General features: G+C 38.5%; 1 protein-coding gene and 1 pseudogene across 2 annotated transcripts; both read right to left on the reverse strand.

The window, feature by feature from the left end:
- Positions 1-1675: 1675 nt before the first annotated feature.
- Positions 1676-2635, reverse strand: TAS2R40 (taste 2 receptor member 40; the record flags this gene model as incomplete). The annotated part of the gene is made up of 1 exon (XM_080932593.1): positions 1676-2635. The coding sequence occupies one exon, from the start codon at positions 2633-2635 to the stop codon at positions 1676-1678; it is 960 nt and encodes a 319-aa protein (XP_080788719.1).
- A 12219-nt stretch (positions 2636-14854) lies between these two features.
- LOC308432626 (large ribosomal subunit protein uL13-like) lies at positions 14855-15370 on the reverse strand (annotated as a pseudogene). The gene has a single exon. The product of its transcript is annotated as a large ribosomal subunit protein uL13-like (transcript).
- Positions 15371-18561: the final 3191 nt, after the last annotated feature.

Here is an 18561-nt window from a genome sequence, read left to right on the forward strand (position 1 = left end):
GCTAAGACATGTGCCATCACACCTGGCGTTAAGAGCAGAATAATATTTTATGACATTTGAAAATGATATGAAATTCAAATGTTTAGTGTTCATAAATAAAATCGTTTGGTACCATAGCCACATTCATTTATTTGAACATCTCTGACAGTTTTGTGCTGCCACACAGGAGGCGAGTCCCTGTAACAGAGACCCTTTGTGCCTGGCAAAATCTAAGGCATCTACCTTATTTATTTGAGTGTCTATTACCTTTTTATAGTTTTTATAGTAAAGATAAATTAGATTTTGGGTTTCATTCCAATGACTATAGAATGGAGAAAAAGTTCTTTCCAAGTAAGAGATTTTCATAAAGTTCTTTCATATCTACTGAATATGTGCTGATACATCACAGAAGAATATGTTTTTACAATTACAAAAGTGTAACAGGCTCTATAATATGAATCTGAGAGTTAAAGAGGCACCTAATTAGTCTTTGTCTTTCCTGTCAACCTTGGGTATTATTTGGGAGCACCTTATCTTCCTATGAGCAGAAACATTCTCTCTTTTCTTCAGTAATTTTAATTTGCAAGGTACACAATAGAAGATATATTCAAGTTCCCATTTTTTACCCAACTGGAACTTGAAATAATGCCTCCAATGCCATTCTCAGAGGTGACAGTGACAAGAAATGTTTTCCTTCTTCTCATCCTCTCCCATGTAACCCAAGCCACATTAGTTTCTTCAACATAGCCTGGAACAGGTAAAGTCAGCAAGTGCCTGTTACAGCTATGAGTTGGCTAGTAAGAAAAATTGATGTTTTATTTGACCTTTCTGTATACTTGACACTTCCCCACTCCATTTTTCTTTTTTTTTCTTCTTGCTTCATCCCCCCCCCCCCGTATTTGAAAAAAAATCACTAATATGATTAACCATATGCTTCCGTCTTCTGCCTTCTATTTCACCATTTAATCCAGAGAAACGCCTCGTGTTACTAATCTTTACAGACTCTCTCTTTACATGCTCTCACCTTTTCTTCTTCCTCTCTGGAGACTTCCGGAAGCTGGATGCCACTCTATCGCTTCTTTAGCAGTAAACATGGCTTCCTTCCAGTCACTCAAGTCCCAAGATTCTATCTTCATGTTTTACTTTTAAAAGAAATCCTAATACCTTATGTCCTAATAACTGTGGCTGGCTGTTTGTTTCCTAAATCTCTTTCTCTGTAGGAATTCTGGTTTCCCTTATCATTGTCAATGCCATTCCTGATAGCAGTCTTCTTTGTACTCTTTGATGATATCAGGATGTCAAAAGTAGATCAGATGATGTTCTTTCTAGGCCAAGGTATCTTTAAGAATCAAAGGGTGTTCAGCAGATAGCACCATTATTTGGAGCTTTTCCTAGCTGAACTTAGGTCTCCGCCTAAGTCTCAAGGGTCATGGAGAGAAGAGAAAAAGATGGGGCCAGATTTTAAAAAATCTGCGTAAAGTTACTTTTTTGAGTTGATCTTCAAATTCATTTCCTACTTCTGCTTAGATTCTCAAGTTAATCCAACTTTGCATTCATGTAAGAATCCAGTTACTGGAGGATTAGTTAGTATTAGACCAGGTTTTGTGTGTGGGAAAGGTGAACAAGAAATCTGCAAGGAAAAGGCAAAATTGGTTGGGTCAGGTCTTAAACTACTTCCAGGTTCCAGTCACTGTTTCTACCTTTTAATGTAAAGACGAACATGGTGCTGAAACCGCCTCCAGGCTCTTCTCAGCCCTGGGTTTCTCAAGATCAGATGCACTGACTGGCCAGCTGGATAGGCAGTCAGGATAAAGCTGCACAAACCATTCCAGACACTGAAGGCACCAAAGATATTTGACATGAAAATAAATAAAGCCAGAGCATTGATAATGTAGAGGACGAGAGAGTAGCTGGTCGATTTGATGGCGCCCAAGTGAGCCTCCATGCTGGGGTCCCTAGAGCCCGTGTTGCTGCTTTCCATGTGTAGGGTGTGTCTCTTGAGTGAGGTGATCAGGAGAATGGCTGCCAGGATGAACATGAACAAAGGAATAAAGATCCCCATATAATATAAGAAAGCCAGGCTGAGTACATTGGTCTTAAAGAAGTACTTCATCGTTGTGGAGTTGGAGGAAGGGATGGGAACAGAAGTGTTTATATACACACTGAAGATGTCTTTAGAGAAGAAGGAGCATAAGCTGATGGAAACCAACACGGACAGACTCACGAGCTGGGGCATCAGTGTTATAATTTTCTGCTTCATCATAAGGAACAGAGGGTGAACGAAGTTCACAATTTTAAGACAATAGAAGACATTGAGCCAGGCAGCAAACCAGAGGTTACAGTAGTTCAGAAACACAGAGATGGTTTTGAATAGTTTATACAGGGCATTCTGGTTATAAATGATCGGGAAAAGTAGATTATAAGCAATCTCTACCATTATCCATATCTGTAGCAAGAGCCTGGAAAAACTCAGCATCAACATAAGGTGCTCACCAGTGGGAAGTCTTTTGCTCCTGACCCATTCAGTCCCATATATGACTGTGATGAATCCATTGCCAATGATGCCAATGGTACAGTGTATTGTAGAGACCATGAGAAGGATTATGATTTCATACCTGTTATCATAATGGTCAGAATTTGTGGTTATTATTGCCATTCTGTCTGACTCTGACTTAGGTTCTGAGAAGTGGTGTCTGCTCTGGAATCCTCCCACAGTCAGCGTTACTGCAATAGTTCCCCTCTTTGAGGAGAGTTACTTCCTAGTTTTCTTTCTTTGTCACATGGCCACAAGTAAGAGGCTTGACATGCAAATTATGAAAGGATTTGGTTATTGGCTCTGACTCCATTTTTCATAAACACCCATTTGTTTGGGAGCCTTCATATTTCAAGAGTGTCTAGCACTGTATCTGTTCATCTTATTATTTTAGTTCATGTGAGAAGAATCCCAAGTTAGGAATCTCAGAGTTCCATTTTTTAAGTGTATCTCTCAAGATTGGCACTACTTCCTATTATTTATAAGAACATGCTGCTGTCTCATGTTTCCTTTCTATGTTGCCCAGGTTAGCCTGTCATTCTCTGGCCACTGCTAGATAAATAGCAGGGATTATTGGCACACACTATTGTGCTCAGTCTTCTTACATTTTTATTGCTCTTCTTTTGTAAGATTTAATTTTACAGTGTAAGCTGAAAAAAATTCATTTTAGCTTAGATGTGAACTTCTTTCACTTACAAAAATGTTACTTCTGGGAAGACCTTAAACGGCACAAAGTGGGATGGTGACACAGTCCTTCTCTGAGAGGGTGGCCTTTTCTGCCTCTAAGCATTGTACAGATTAAGGAGCATAGATAAACCAGTCTGTTCTGTGGACAAGCAGGCTTGGTAAGGGTTCGTGTGCCTTGTTTCCTACTAGCCCCAGCACCTCCCATGCAGCTAGAGGTTTTTTTTTTTTTTTTTTTTTTTTTTTTTTTTTTTTTGAGATTGCATGGTGACTTGGCATAGTCTAGTGGGTCTAATTTTATGTTAACTTGTAACAACCAAGAGTTATGGAGAGGAGGTAACCTCAACTGAGAAGATGCCTCTGTAAAGTTGGGTTGTAGGTAAGCCTGTAAGAGCATTTTCTTACAGTTGATAGGAAGGGGCACAGCTGATTGAGGGTGGTGCCACCCTGGGGCTGGTGGTCCTAGATTGCATAAGAAAGCAGACCAAGAAAGCCACAAGGAGTAAGCCAGTAAGAAGCACTGCTCCTTGACCTCTGCATCAACTTCTACACCCAGGTTTCTGTCCTGCTTGAGTCCAGTCCTTACTGCATTTGAAAATGGACAGTTATATGGAACTGAGAGTAAAATAAGCCATTTTTCTTCTTAAGTGGCTTTGGTCATGATGTTTCAGCATAGCAATGATGACCCTACTTAAGACAGGTTGTTGCTTTGAACAGGAAATATACTTTTCAATTGAACAGTATATAGCCCAGTTTACAACATCTTTTGACACTCAGATTTGATACCAGCTACAATTTGCTTATGAAATTGTCAAATTATATGAGGAAGATGAAAAATCATGACTTTTCACAACCCCAAATTAATCTGTACAATAAAGACGATATAATTTGATTGCTATAAAATTTAGGTGTATACCTGGGCACAGTAGAATTTACCTTTTATTTCAGCACGACTGTGTGTCAAACAACAAAATGAAAATTAAGCCCAGTGAAATTACAGTGTGTTACCTGTATATATATAAATAGTATCAGATGAAGACGAATATTACAAATGGACTAAAGTACTCTACAGAGAAAAATAAACCCTAATGTCAACATAGAGACTTACACAAAACAACTCCTAGATTCTTCAGTCATTATAGGTAGGAACAGGAAATAGTATTTATTGATCAGTCTGAGATTTAATGTAAGAGGCTTATTGACTTCAGTAATTTCTCCCAGGAGAGGACCATAGTGACTATGAGTAGCTCTATGTATTATAGAGTTTTCCTCATTTCTTTTTCAGCCTGTTTATCCTTTGAGTGAAAAAAGGTTACTGATTTGTTTGAGTTCATTTTACATCTGCCCATTATCTTGTAGCTTTCATAGTCTCTGTTGAGAAGTCTGGTGTGATTCTGATAGGTCTGCCTTTATATATTACTTGACCTTTTCCCCTTACTGTTTTTAATATTCTTTCTTTGTTTTATGCACTTGGTACTTTGACTATTATAGAACAGGAGGAATTTCTTTTCTGGCCCAATGTATTTGGTGTATTGTAGGCTTCTTGTATATTTATGGGCATCTCTTTCTTTAGGTTAGGAAAGTTTTTTTAAAATAATTTTGTTGAAGATATTTGCAGCCCCTTTAAGTTTGGGATATTTGCTCTCTTCTATATCACTTATCTTCAGGTTTGATCTTTTTATGTGTCCTGGATTTCCTGGATGTTTTGGGTTAGGAGTTTTTTTTTTTTTTTTTTTTTTGCATTTTGCATTTTCTCTCACTGTTGTACCAATTTTTTTTATGGTATCTTGTACCCCTGAGATTCTGTCTTCTATCTCTTATATTTTGTTTGTGAAGCTTGTGTCTATGACTCCTGATCTCTTTCCTAAGTTTTCTATCTTCAGGGTTGTCTCTCTTTGTAACTTTTTATTGTTTTATTTCCATTTTAAAATCCTGGAATGTTTCCTTCAATTCCTTCACATGCTTGGCTGTTTCCTCTTTAAGGGCTTCTACCTGGTTACCTGTGTTGTCCTGTGATTCTTTTCTTTTTCTTTTTTTTTTTAATAATCATGTTCAGTTTTATGAAGTTCAATTATCTCCATTTAGAGAGTCAATCTTTTCTTTTAAGGTTGTAATTAAGTATTTGTGGGTACATATACATACACATATGTATATATGTAACAATAATATAGGAAGAGAGGCTATTAATTTGAGGGGATAGGAGAGAAACTAGGATGGGCTGTAGGGAGGAAAGGGGGATGTGATACAGTTCTATTTTAATTAAAATATATTATTTTTTTTTGTTGAACTTCACACAGTCTGTGAGTTGTTTCTGGGGTGTTCAGAGCTTTCTGGGGTTAGTATCCCATTATCAGTGACTGTATATTATGTCTGTTCTTTTGTGACTGGGTTATCTCACTCAGGATGATATTCTCTAGATGCAACCATTTTCTTAAGAATTTCGTTAAGTCATTGTTTCTGATAGCTGAGTAGTACTCCATTGTGTAAATATACCACAATTTTTGTATCCATTCATCTACTGAAGGACATCTGGGTTCTTTCCAGCTTCTGGCTATTATAAATAGAGCTGCTATGAACATTGTGGTGCATGTATCTTTGTTGTATGTTGGAGTGTCTCTGGGATAAATGCCCAGAAGTGCAATAACTGGGTCTTCAGGTAGTAATATGTACATTTTTCCGAGGAACTGCCAGACTGATTTCCAGAGTGGTTGTATCAGCTTACAACCCCACCAACAGTGGAGAAGTGTTCCAGTTTCTCCACATCCTCGCCAGCATCTGCTGTCATCTGAGTGTTGGATCTTGGCCAATCTGACTGGTGTGAGGTGGAATCTCAGGGTTGTTTTAATTTGCATTTGCCTGATGGCCAAGGATGTTGAGCACTTCCTTAGATGTTTCTCAGCCATTCGATATTCCTTGATTGAGAACTTTTTGTTTAAGTCTATACCCCATTTTTGATAGAGTTGTTTAATTCTCTGGTGTCTAGCTTTTTGAGTTTTTTGTATACCTTGGATATTAGGCCTCTATCTGATGTGGGGTTGGTAAAGATCTTTTCCCACTCTGTTGGCTGCCATTTTGTTTTCTTGACAGTGTCTTTAGCCTTACAGAAACTTTTTAATCTCATTAAGTCCCATTTTTCAATCTTTGACCTTAGAGCTTGAGCCATTGGTGTTTTGTTCAGGAAATTTTCTTCTGTGCCTATGTGTTCTAAGGTTTTCCCTACTTTCTCATCTAATAGTTTCAGTGTACCTGGTGTAATGTGGAGATCTTTAATCCACTTACTCTTGAGTTTTTATGAGGAGATAAGAAAGGGTCTATTTTCATTCTTCTGCATGCTGAGTGCCAGTTGGACCAACACCATTTGTTGAATAGGCTATCCTTTTTCCATTGAATGTTTACAGCTCCTTTGTCAAAAATCAGGTGACCATATACGTGAGGGTTCATTTCTGGATCTTCTATTCTATTCCATTGATCCATGTGCCTATTTCTGTACCATTACCATGCAGTTTTCAGCACAATTGCCTTGTAATATAGCTTGAGGTCAGGGATAGTGATTCTCGCAGATGTTTTCTTGTTGTTGAGGATGGATTTCGCTATTCTAGGTCTTTTGTTATTCCAGAAGAAATTGCACATTGCTCTTTCCAACTCAATGAAGAACTGGGCTGGAATTTTGATGGGGATTGCATTGAATCTGTAGATTGTTGCTGGTAAGATGGCTATTTTTAAAATGTTGATCCTTCCAATCCATGAGCATGGGAGTGTCCTATGATTCTTAAAGAGATTCATTTATGACCTTCTTAAAGTCGTCTAACATCATTATGAATTGTTATTTTAAATCAGAATCTTGCTTTTTCAGTGTTTTGGGGTATCCAGGATTTGCTGTGTTGGGGAGAACTGGGTTGTGATGATGGCAAGTGTCATTGGTTTTTGTTGTTTAGGTTCTTGCCATCTGCTTATCTCTGTTAGCTGGTCTTGCTGGTTCTGACACTGGCTTAACCCTCCTGTAAGCTTGTGAGTCAGCACTACTGAAGGACCAGCTCTCTTCTAGCAGGGTCGCATAAAGAGAGCCGTGGCACAGGTTCAGCACAGGGTACAGACTGAAACTGGAAGAATTTTGTCCCAAACTGCTTATATAGATTCCTGTGTCCTGAAGGCTTTGTTTGGATCTCCCAGCGCAGCAGTGGTGGTGTTACCTGTGCTTTCGGGTGTGTCAGTGCTCCTGTGAGACCAGCTCTCTCCCACTGGGGTCTGGGTATAGAGAGCTCTGACACCAGGTCAGCTCTGGGTGCAAGAGGAAACTGCAAGGCTCTTACAATTGTTCTATCCCCTCTTCCAAGATCTTTCTAGAACCTGTGTGATATAGTCACCTCATCTAAGGTGGTACACATGAAGTAAATATGTCATAGGAGTTCTGCTTTCATTAGTAGATTGACATTACCTCAGCAGTGTGTTTTTTACAGATGTGAGTGCAGTTATTTCTTGCTCACTGTTTTTCTCTGTTCATTTTCTTCCCTGGAAGGCTGCAGCAAGGTGGCTTTTTGCCAGATGAAAAATGCCTGGCCTTATAATTTTTAAGTTCAGATTGCCCTACTTGTGACGTTCTGTTATGATGGCACATTATAGGCTAAGATACGAGGATCTGTACTTCAGGGAAGATTCTACAGTAAACTTTGACCATTTGTTGAAAAATTTTGTCAGGTTTGAAAATATTTAGTTAAGGGAAATTTTTTTCTCTTCATCAACACATAGTTATAGAAAATATCTTTTCATGTTGGAGAGGAAATAACAAAAGGAGGAGAAAGAGGAGCCCTATGATAGAGACCTGTGTTCTGGTCTTCTCCTTAAGGTTTTATGGGCGTGTCCAAGGCAGGCAGAGCTACAAAACAGTACTTGAGTCCACCCCTTAGGAAAGCTGTTAAACCTTTATAACATCCACAGAAAGTGTTGGAAGTTCACTGAAGAAATTGGTGGATCCCAAAGAGAGCTAGTGGTTTATATCTGGGAGATTTAATAAGTAGTTCTGATAAAAGGTCAATCATTTAGTTAATGCCAATGTAAAGTTATGAGCTGGGCTTTATTTCTCTCTATCATGCCCTGTGAGTGTGACACCTGAGGAGCATAGGTTTCATTTCAGAGAGAACAGGAAGGAAAACTCTTGAGAAAATTCAGTAAGGATATGCAGAATACAGATTGTATAACCAATAAACATTAAAATATAATTTCCTTATGGTGCCCTGTCAACTCACATAAGGGAAATTACCCCCTTTGTCATCCAGTACATCTACTGTGATATATTGATCAGTTTCTATACTTTAAAAATATTAACAGTTCATTTACTTTCATATTTATTTAAATTTTATCTTCTACCTTTCTATTTCCTAGTGGTAGCTAAGACCCTGACTGGCTGGATTGGCTAGGCATTGGGTGGGCTCTGAGATATCTATCTTTTTCTCTTCAAGTCCCAGCTGGTGTGGGAGACAGGAGACAGTGTCTCTTTATTTAGTTGGCCGCTCTAATACTCTAGCTTTCCTGGGATTATTGTTTTCTTGGCCATCACCATCTGGCTATCTAACCCTTCTGAATGTCAGGACATGTGTTGACTGTCACATGATAGCTTGTCATTGAGTTTTTCTGGTGTGTTTGGAGTAGACCTCAGCCTTCTAACTATAAATGTAATTTTTATGTAAGTAGATTTACCTTAACTGGCATTTAGCCTTAGTCATTGGCTTCTTTCTTTTGGCCTATCTTCCTTAGGTCTGTCTATATATTGGAATTGCCTGAATTTCCTAAAGAATTCATGAAAAACATGGTATGTCACCATTGTATCTTAATAGGTTTGGAGTATTTATTCTGGAAAATAATTTAACAGTGATATTTTAAATATCTCTATTTTTGTTTTCATTTGGAATTGGGGATAATGGAGATATGTTAGGACTCACTCATTAAGAGGATCCACTCTTCATTTTATTAGGGTCAATTTTGAGATAACAGAAACAATGGCACTCAGTATACTCCGTAGCAATGACTCAATGAGTTTTTGGAGAAGACTAAGAAAGATGTATTCTATCAGGTATAAGGAAATACAATTGAGTGGTTGAAGTATAGGAAATGATTATAATATTTTACAAAACAAAGTTTTGGATTTGTGGTGTTGTATCTACAATACAGCGTTAGAAAAAAGCATAATTCTTATACACATATCTATAAAAAGTAGAGAAAGAAAAGTAGACCCTAGAGGGGCATATACTCCATTTTGTCCATTAATGTGTATTTTTATGTGCATATTTGGCAAAGGGCATAATAAAAGAAAATAGTCTGGAAGCCATTATGAAATGAAGACAAGAGACATAAAAATGTGCAATGCAAATCTAGTGAAGGGAAAAGGAAATTGAAATGTGAACAGATTTTATCTTTGTTGTAAATAAACTAATCAGTTGTATAGCTAAGTAAAATATCTTTCTGGAGCATGAAGTTCATCATGGTTAGAAAGTTGTGGAAATGTTTATTGAGTGTAATGGAAATTGCGTGTCCCATAAAATTATTAATATGTGGAAATAGGTATGTGACCAAAAACATTGTTGTTAACATGCTAAATGACATTGCTGAAGTCATATTTTTAAAATATGGCTAAAAATTGAAAGATAAATTATGGAAAAAGTTTGCTTTTTCATATTATCCACAAGAATATTGAAAATATGTTAATGTAATAATTAGCTTTATTTCTTCACCATGGGTTGCAAATTTTTATAACTGAAAATATTTTGGATAGTGTGCTCATGACAGACACAACATTGGGAAATACTTTATAAATTAGCTTTTGTGAAAAGTGGAAACTTTTTTTGTTAATCACAACATGTTTTAATTTTTATTGAATTATTCTTTTTTATTAGATACTCTGTATTTACATTTGAGATGTTATCCCTTAACCCTGCCCCGCTCCCCTCCCCCTCCAGTTGCCTTCACAAATGTGCACTCTCTTCTGATCCCCCTCTCCACCCAATTAATTGCCTTGTCATTCCCCTACATTGGGAAAACATGCTCTCTCTGGAACAAGAGCCAGACACTGCTATCTTCAGCTTCATACGCAACTGGATCAATAGGTCTCTCAAAGTGCACACAAAGGTTGGTGTAAGTAGAAACTTTTGAACAGCTGAAAGTAAATTCGTGTGCCTTTATGATTCCATTTCAGGAATGTATGGAGTTGATACTGGACTTGCAATGAAACTTGAGTTTTATGTGGCAAGTTACATGAGGACACAGGCTTTGCAGGTGCTCATTTGCATTATTCAATACGCATTGCCTTTTGCTACAAGTTAAAAATGGGAGATGCCACAGACATTGCTCACAACTTGCATTCGGTCTCCCATTGCAGCTGAAGACACAGAGTTGGCAGTCAGATACATAGTACGTGGTCCAGTCAGTTCACATAACGCAAGAGGTTCTGTCACAGCAAAACAAAGGAACTGTTGTTGGCTTGCTGAAAGAAGTAACTTTACATCATCTGAGGGGGAAAATGTGCTTATGTTTAGCAGTTAAGATTTTTATCATACAATTGGTCTTTTGAGAGGGCAAACCCTGAATGTTTTCCTGAAAGTCAACCACAGTGCTTATATGACGCCATGTGGAGATGTGTCTGGTATTTCATTGCTTAGTCCCTTTCTGTGTATGAGTTCTAAGGAATGTTATCGAGGGCGTGATGAAACCTTGTGGTATTCTGAAAATAACTTCTCCAAAAGGCTCATTGAGTTCAGATTTGTAGAGGCGTGCTCCCGTGGTTCAGCAAGCCACCAAGTCTCACCTGGACGGTGAAGGCTGATTCGTCGTCTGATAGATGACCGGAAAATTAGTGCAGTGATGATTGAGAACTAAGCTCTTACAAATGTGAGGCTGGGAAGAGCTCTTTAACAGGTGTGAAAAGATCCACTTTGGAAACTTGTGATGGTTAATGCTGATTATGCAATTACAAGATCTAGAATTTTTGAAAGCAGACCTCTAGGCATGTTTGTAAGGGAGTTTTTAGATGGGATTAATGGAGGTGGGAAGAGTCACATTAACTGCAGGAAACTATTCCGTGGTCAGAGGTTCAAGAATAAACAAAGAAGAGAGAGACAGAGAACCAACATTTGTTTTTTTCTACATCTGACTGTGCACCCACTGTGACCAGTCTCCCTATGTCCCTACTGCCTTTCCTTTTCTGCTTTTGTGGACCATATTTCCCTCATGTCAAGGCTGAAATAAAGTCTACCTTTTTAAAGTTGATCTTCTCAGGTGTTTTTTTCACAGCTGGAGAGGATGTGCCTAGTACTAAAGTGACTTGTTATGTCAAAGTGGGTTGGTATCTCCTTCTCAGAGATGGAGGGAGGGATGGAGGAGGGGTCGTGTGAAGGGGGACTAGGAGGAGTTGGGGTGCTGTGATCAACATGCAAAGTGAATAAATAAATTAATTAATGGGGAAATGCTTTTAAAATGCTTTAAATTACTCATTTGAAACTTTCATACATGTTCCTATACAACATATTTTGATTGGATCTAACGTGTATTCTCCACTTCCCTTAGGCCCAGCTAAGACCTTTTCTTCCCAATTTCAGATTTATTCATTTATTTTTCTTTGAGTCTGGTTAGTGGTGACAATATGTGCACAGGTATGGGGGCAGCCACTGGAGGATGGGCAATAATCAATGGCCAAAATCTAAAAGGAAAAGTAAACCCCCCAAACCCCAGAAGTCATCATTTGTCAATAACTCTTCAGCTAGGAGTGAGGCCAGGTAGCCTCTCTAAATTTATGCTTAAAATTAAAGCTCAATAATTAGCCTTGTGGATAGTTCTTTTTCATTTGAAATTACACAGAGCCTTGGTGAATGGTTTGTAACCAAGACTGAATTCTGTGTTTATGCTGCAATGTGGCACATCTAACATATAGTTTTGGCATCAGTGGAAATTTACAAAATCATTCGGATTCCAAAGCAAAAGGTAATTTTAACTGTGAGAGAAATGTCAAAAATAAAATATTTTTACTTCTACTTTTCTCTAAGTACTGAGATTATGATCATCATTGTATGCACACACTTATACAAACATCAGCAAGCGGAAGTATTTTCCAGATAGCTAGTTTGAATTTTCCTACATCCCCCATAGAGCTTCACGTCATTGTTTTCTGAACATTCTAAAGTCACCTTGTTAAAGCCTGGCACCTTTGAGGAGTTTTGTAATATTTGGCACTTTTCACCACAAGATGGAGCTGATCAATGAAGCTTTTTGTATGTGGAACAATTCCTTAGTTCATCCACTGCTGAACAACTATGGTCTTTCTAAGTGAGAGCCTCTTGAGGGAAACTTTAGGTGATTGGCTAAGAGTTTTACCAATCCACATTTTAGAGAAAGTTCTTAATTTTTATTATTATGGGCAGGATTATATCTTTTCACCAAGTATTATATTTTTATTATTATTTGATTGGTTATTTTATTCATTTACATTTCAAATGTTGTCCTCCCTCCTGATTTCCCCTCTGCAAATCCCCATCCCCTCCCTTTGCTACTATGAGGGTGCTCCTCCACCCACCCACCCGTCTCCATCTCACAGCTCTAGCATCCCCTTATGCTGGGGTATCAAGCCTCCATAGGATCGAGCGCCTCCCCTCCCACTGATGAGATAAGACCATCCTCAGCTACATGTAAAGCTGGAGCCATAGGTCCTTCCATTTTGATTGGTGATTTAGTCTTTGGGAGCTCTGAGTTGCCCAGTTAGTTGATATTGTTCTTTCTACAGGGTTGCAATCTCCTTCAGCAATTTAGTCCTTCCCCTAGCTCTTCCACTGGGGTTCTTGTGCTCAATCTGATGATTCGATGTATCTACATCTGTATTTGTCAGGCTCTGGCATAGCCTCTCAGGGGACACCTATACCAGGCTCTTGTCTGCAAACACTACTTGGCATCAGCAATAGTGTCAGGGTTTGATGTTTGAAAATATGTTGGATCTCTAGTAGATCTCTATGGATGGCCTTTCCTTCATTCTCTGTTTGATTTTTTTTTTTTGTCCTCACATTTCCTTTGGATAGGAACAATTTTGGATTAAAATTTTTGAGATGGGTGGGTAGCCCCATGGCTCAATTGGAGGCCATGCCTATCTACTGCAGATGGTTTCTACAGGTTCTATCACTCCTTTGTTGGATATTTTGGCTACTGTCATCCCTGTTTGGTCCTGGGAATCTCTTGATTCCCTGGCATCTGGGAGTTTCTAATGGCTACCCCCAATTTTCCATCCTCTACTGCTACATATTTTTGTTCAATCTCCTGACCCTCTGGACTTCTCCCTGTTTCTTCCTCTACCTTTTCCTGCCCCTTTTTTTCTCCCCACTCTCTCTTCTACCCAGTCCCTCCCTTCTTCTACCTCCAATGATTATTTTTTTTCACTTTTCTAAGTAGGATTTAGGACCCACACTTTGGTCATCCTTCTCCTTAAGCTTTATGTGATCTGTGAGTTGTATCATGAGTATTCTGAACTTTTGGGCTAATATCTACTTATCAGTAAGTACATAGCATGAATGTCTTTTGTGTCTGGGTTACCCCACTCAAGATGATATCATCTAGTCCATCCATTTGCCTGTGAATTTCATGAAGTCCTTGTTTTTAATAGCTGAGAAAATCTCCGTTATGTAAATGTACTGCATTTTCTGCATCCATTCTTCTATTGAGGGACATCTGGGTTGTTTTCAGTTTCTGGTTACTGTGAATAAGGCTTTAATGAATATAGTTGATCATGTGTCCTTGTTATATGTTGGAGCATCTTCTGGATATATGCCCAGGAGTGGTATAGCTGGGTCCTCAGGTTGTAATATCTTCAATTTTCTGAGAAATCACCAGATTGATTTCCAGAGTCGTTATGCCAGCTTGCAATCCCACCAACAATAGAGGAGTGTTCCTTTTTTTCTACATTCTTGCCAGTATCTGCTGTCACCTGAGCTTTTGATTTTATCCATTCGGACTGGTGTAAGGTGGAATCTTAGTTTCTTTTTCTTTTTTCTTTTTGATTTACATTTCCCTGATGACTAAGGATGTTGAACATTTCTTTAGATGTTTCTCAGCTTTTCAATATTTCTCACTTGAGAATTCTGTTTAGCTCTGTACCTCATTTTTAATAGAATTATTTGATTCTCGAGAGTCTACCTTTTTGAGTTCATTGTATATATTGGGTATTAGCCCTCTATCAGACGTAGGATTGGTAAAGTTTTTTTTCAATATGTAGGTTGCTGTTTTGTCCCATCGACATTGTCCTTTGCCTTACAGAGCTTTTCAATTTTATGAGGTCTCATTTGTCAATATTTGATCTTAGAGCCTGACCCATCCCAATATTTTTCAGACCTTCAAAGTACTATCTTTTAAAATAGAATCATTATGTTTATCTTTGAAAAATAATAAAATATCTGATTTATTAAGTGAAATACTTTGAAGCAACTACAGAGTTTATTTCTACAAAAAGGAGCCATAACAATAGAATAATGGTCTATGCACAAGGGCAGTCCTAGAGCCTTCCACATAGACTGAATAAACTAAGAAGCGAAGCACCTAAGTTTATAAAGCCATTGAGGTAATTTTTGGGATGTCAAGGAATGGGTTTGGACTTAGCTTTTCATATTTGTATTTGGTTTCTATTTAAATTCTCTGCTACCTCTTTATCTTGGCCTTTTCCTTCTGTTTCTCCTCCAGAGTGGCGATTACTGCCTGGTTCTTCCACCTGACCTCATTAGCCAGACGGCCCAGGTAAGCAACCTTTCTGGTAGGCTTTAGACGTACAACCTTGAGGGCATCAGGGATCACCATCTGCTTTTTCTCGTCATAGGGTGGAAGGATCCCATCCAACACCTTGAGGCGTTCCAGGGCTGCCTGGCCTCTCTTGGTCTTGTAGGGCAGCATGCCTCGCTCAGGGCGCCAACAACTGTGGCTCAGGGTTCAGAAGTGGTAGGGACCTCTAGAGGGGCCAGTGTCCATCCTTTTTCTGAGAAAGGCCTTTAAAGAAAGAAACTTTAACTTGTTTCTGTAGAAATTTCCAGAAATATTGATGCCCTCACTGCGTACAACCACCACCTTCCGGCCCAGCAGTGCCTGCTTGGCCACAATAGCCGCCAGGCGGCCCAGAAGATGGCCTTGACCATCCAGTATTAGAGCCTGCCCCTCTGCCATCTTTGGCAGCCGCCTGGAAGATGGTTTTTTTTTTTTTTTTTTTTTTTTTTTCTTGTCTTTTTCCTTGAGAAGTTTCAGAGCTCCATGTCTTCTATTAAGGTCACTTTAAATTGAGTTACTTTTAACAATACTGATAAGAATTCTACTGTTACTTTTTATGCCTGCCTTTGTAGATGAATTGTCATTTTCTCCTGACATTGCATAGTCTTAATTTGCTTTATTTCTTTATTTTGATTTTATTATTTGATAATTTTATATGTGTATACGATATAACCTGATTACTCTATCTCCCACTTTCTTTTACTCCTTTCTACCCCCAATCACTTTCCTCTTTCTCTCTATCTGTTCCAGAGTTATAATCCTGGTGACTGTTTTGTGACCATCTATCTGTGTGAATAATGGAATGTAACCATCCATTGGATCCTGGTAGATCATTATGATCCTGGTAGCTCACTATGATGAATATTCTTGGTTGTAAACTTGACTATTTTTGGAGTCACCTACAACTGAAGCAGCTGAGGGATTTTTCCAAATTACACCATTTGAAGTTGGAAGACCCACGTTTAATACAGATCTGTTGAGGTGAGAAGATCCACTAGAAATCTGGGCCATGCTTCTGCAGGCAGCCAATAGGAAGAACATGGAGCAAAAGAGCACGTTCTCATTGTGTGCTTGCCCTGGCTTTAGCTGGCAAGTCCGTTAGTTCACTTGTATCAGAATCTATTTCTCTGGTCTTGTAGCATATTTTAAAGACCATCTGAGGCATCCAGTATCATGGACTGGAGTTTTGGGCTTTCTTGTGGTAGACAGTTGTTGCTAGACTAAAGCTGTACTACCCAGCCTGTAAGCCATTCCAATAAATTCTCTCCCCCTCTCTCCCATATCAGTTTTGTTTTGGTAGAGAAACTTGACTAATACAGTCATCATGTTTGTCTATACTATGTACTGGAGAAGTTCTTCCCTGGTCATGCATATTTGGGGTCCTAAACCCTCGTTATGTTTGGAGGTCTTTTCCTTCCCCAGAATTGAAATGTTCTCTGGTAGAATTTCATTAAAGAGGTTTCCTGTTCCATTATCATTTGTCTTAGTTCTAGGTTCTGGCCCTTGTGTCCGAAAGTTTAACCAACCTTCCCTTCATTCCTCTTTTTCTTTCTGCTCTAAAAAGTCTATTTGTGAGTGTTTTAACTTTGCTTTTCTGTTTTGTTGAGTTTTTCATTAAATTTTAACTTCCTTAGAGATGTTTTCCTTCTACGCTGATGACAATTTCATGCCATTTTGATGAGATTTCCCTCTATATTGCCAATTCTGGGTCCCGAATTGAATAAAGTTTGTAATAGGCCCCCTGACCTTAGCTCAACTAATACCTTCTTGGAAGCAATATTCTGACCTTCAAACCTAGCACATAGGCCCCAGCACTTGTCAAAATGAGGAACAATGACCTAGTCCATCAAAAAGAATCCATAGTTTGATCAAAGTCTTTGAATGTACTGGCCTTTTTTTTTGGCTTCTAGTTCTGATTTTTGCTGACTAAAGAATGACAACTAGGATGTGTGGATGCTTTTTTGTTTTTTGTTTGTTTGTTTGTTTTTTTTTTTGGTACAAAAAAGACAAAGGGATATAAGGCTCAGCACTGCATGATTTGGGCAATTTCCTCACTGCAGCCCCTGACTAGTCATACAATTTTTCTTTTTGACTTTAAGTGTCTCCTTGATCTGTGGTGGACTAATCTTACATTCTTGTTTATATCCTCTTTAAAGTGATCCATTAGATTTTTTGTTTTAACAGTAAAAGCTCAAATATTCATGTGGTAATTTACTTATTTCCACGCTTGTGAGTTCGGCAGTTCAGGAGTTATAATTTTTCAGAGCAGTAACACAGTGTTACCTTTCCATGTTTCTCAGGTTTCTGCGTTGTGACTGAGTCATCTGCTGTTTTGGAGCTAGCTTAAGTTTATTGTGAATTTTTATATTGAGCAACTGAATCCTGAGGTCTTAATTCAAGGACAGTATAAGAGAAGAGAAAGAAAGAACAGCAACATCCAACCATACAAGATATAGAAATAAATGTAAAATAGATTAAAGTTCCCTTGCATTACTGGTTACAAACACAGAAAATGCAAACACTGTTGCAAAATGTGCTATAAGGTATAAATTATTTACAAATGAATTATTTATGAGAAATATAAATGAAAGAGAGTAGAGGCAGAAACCAAGAGCAAGGTCAAGGAAAAGAAACAAAGAGAAGAAGAGTGGAAATGAATTGCTATGGTAGTGGGAAGAAAAAAAAAAGCAAGAGAGGAGAAAACATTCCAACAATGAGTAAAAAGTTTTAGATAATTATAATAAAGGGAAAATATATGTGCATTTAAACAATGTAGAAAAAAGTCGATGAAGCAAAAGAGAAGAAGGAACTTTCTGAGAAGACAGGTGCCAATAGATGTATAAAGAGTATCAGAGCACTGTTCCATGAGTGAGAAAGTGGAAGCACATTTCTCCCAATTCAATACAGTGAAAATGCTTCTAAAGTTCATAAGAAACGGAAGCAAAGGTCAGAAAGCAAAGGGTGATAAGTCAGAGTGTTTTCTTCCTGGGTCCTTAGAAAATGAACAGTATCAGCTATATGTGTGAGGATTGATGAGCTGAGCTTGTATAGACTCTTTCTCCTGATCAAGCCTCAAATGCAAATTCAATGTGGGTCAGAGTCATCTTCCCACGTACTGGGAGCCTCTGCTGGCCACACTTGGCATTGCAGTAAATGGACTGGAACCTTTCATCTTCCCTGAGTGGATAAACATTGTAGCCTAGAGTATCTTCAAAGGGTGCTGGGCATGTGTGAAATAAGATTTGTGCAAGTGGAGGGCCTGTCATCACTTTTCAAGACCTCCTGGGTATTTAGTCATGTTGGACATAGATGCAGCCATGAATATTCAGCACACTAATTGGTTTTCTACATTTTCAGTATTTGTACCTGTGAATGGTACATAGGAGGTCCCAGGGATGAATTCACCTCCTTTTCTCAGCATCAGCGATACCAAATTCCAGTTCGTTCACAGATAATGAGACCTTCCCACAGACATAGACAACGGACTTATGTTTCTATGCAGTTTCTCACCTGAGCCAAGCTTTGTACCACCTGCAGTTTGGCTTATTGGCCTATGGTTCTGCCCACTACAGCTGCCATCCTAGGCCTTC

The sequence above is a fragment of the Micromys minutus genome, assembly GCF_963924665.1.
Source record: "Micromys minutus genome assembly, chromosome: 18".
NCBI classification, from domain to species: Eukaryota; Metazoa; Chordata; class Mammalia; order Rodentia; family Muridae; genus Micromys; species Micromys minutus.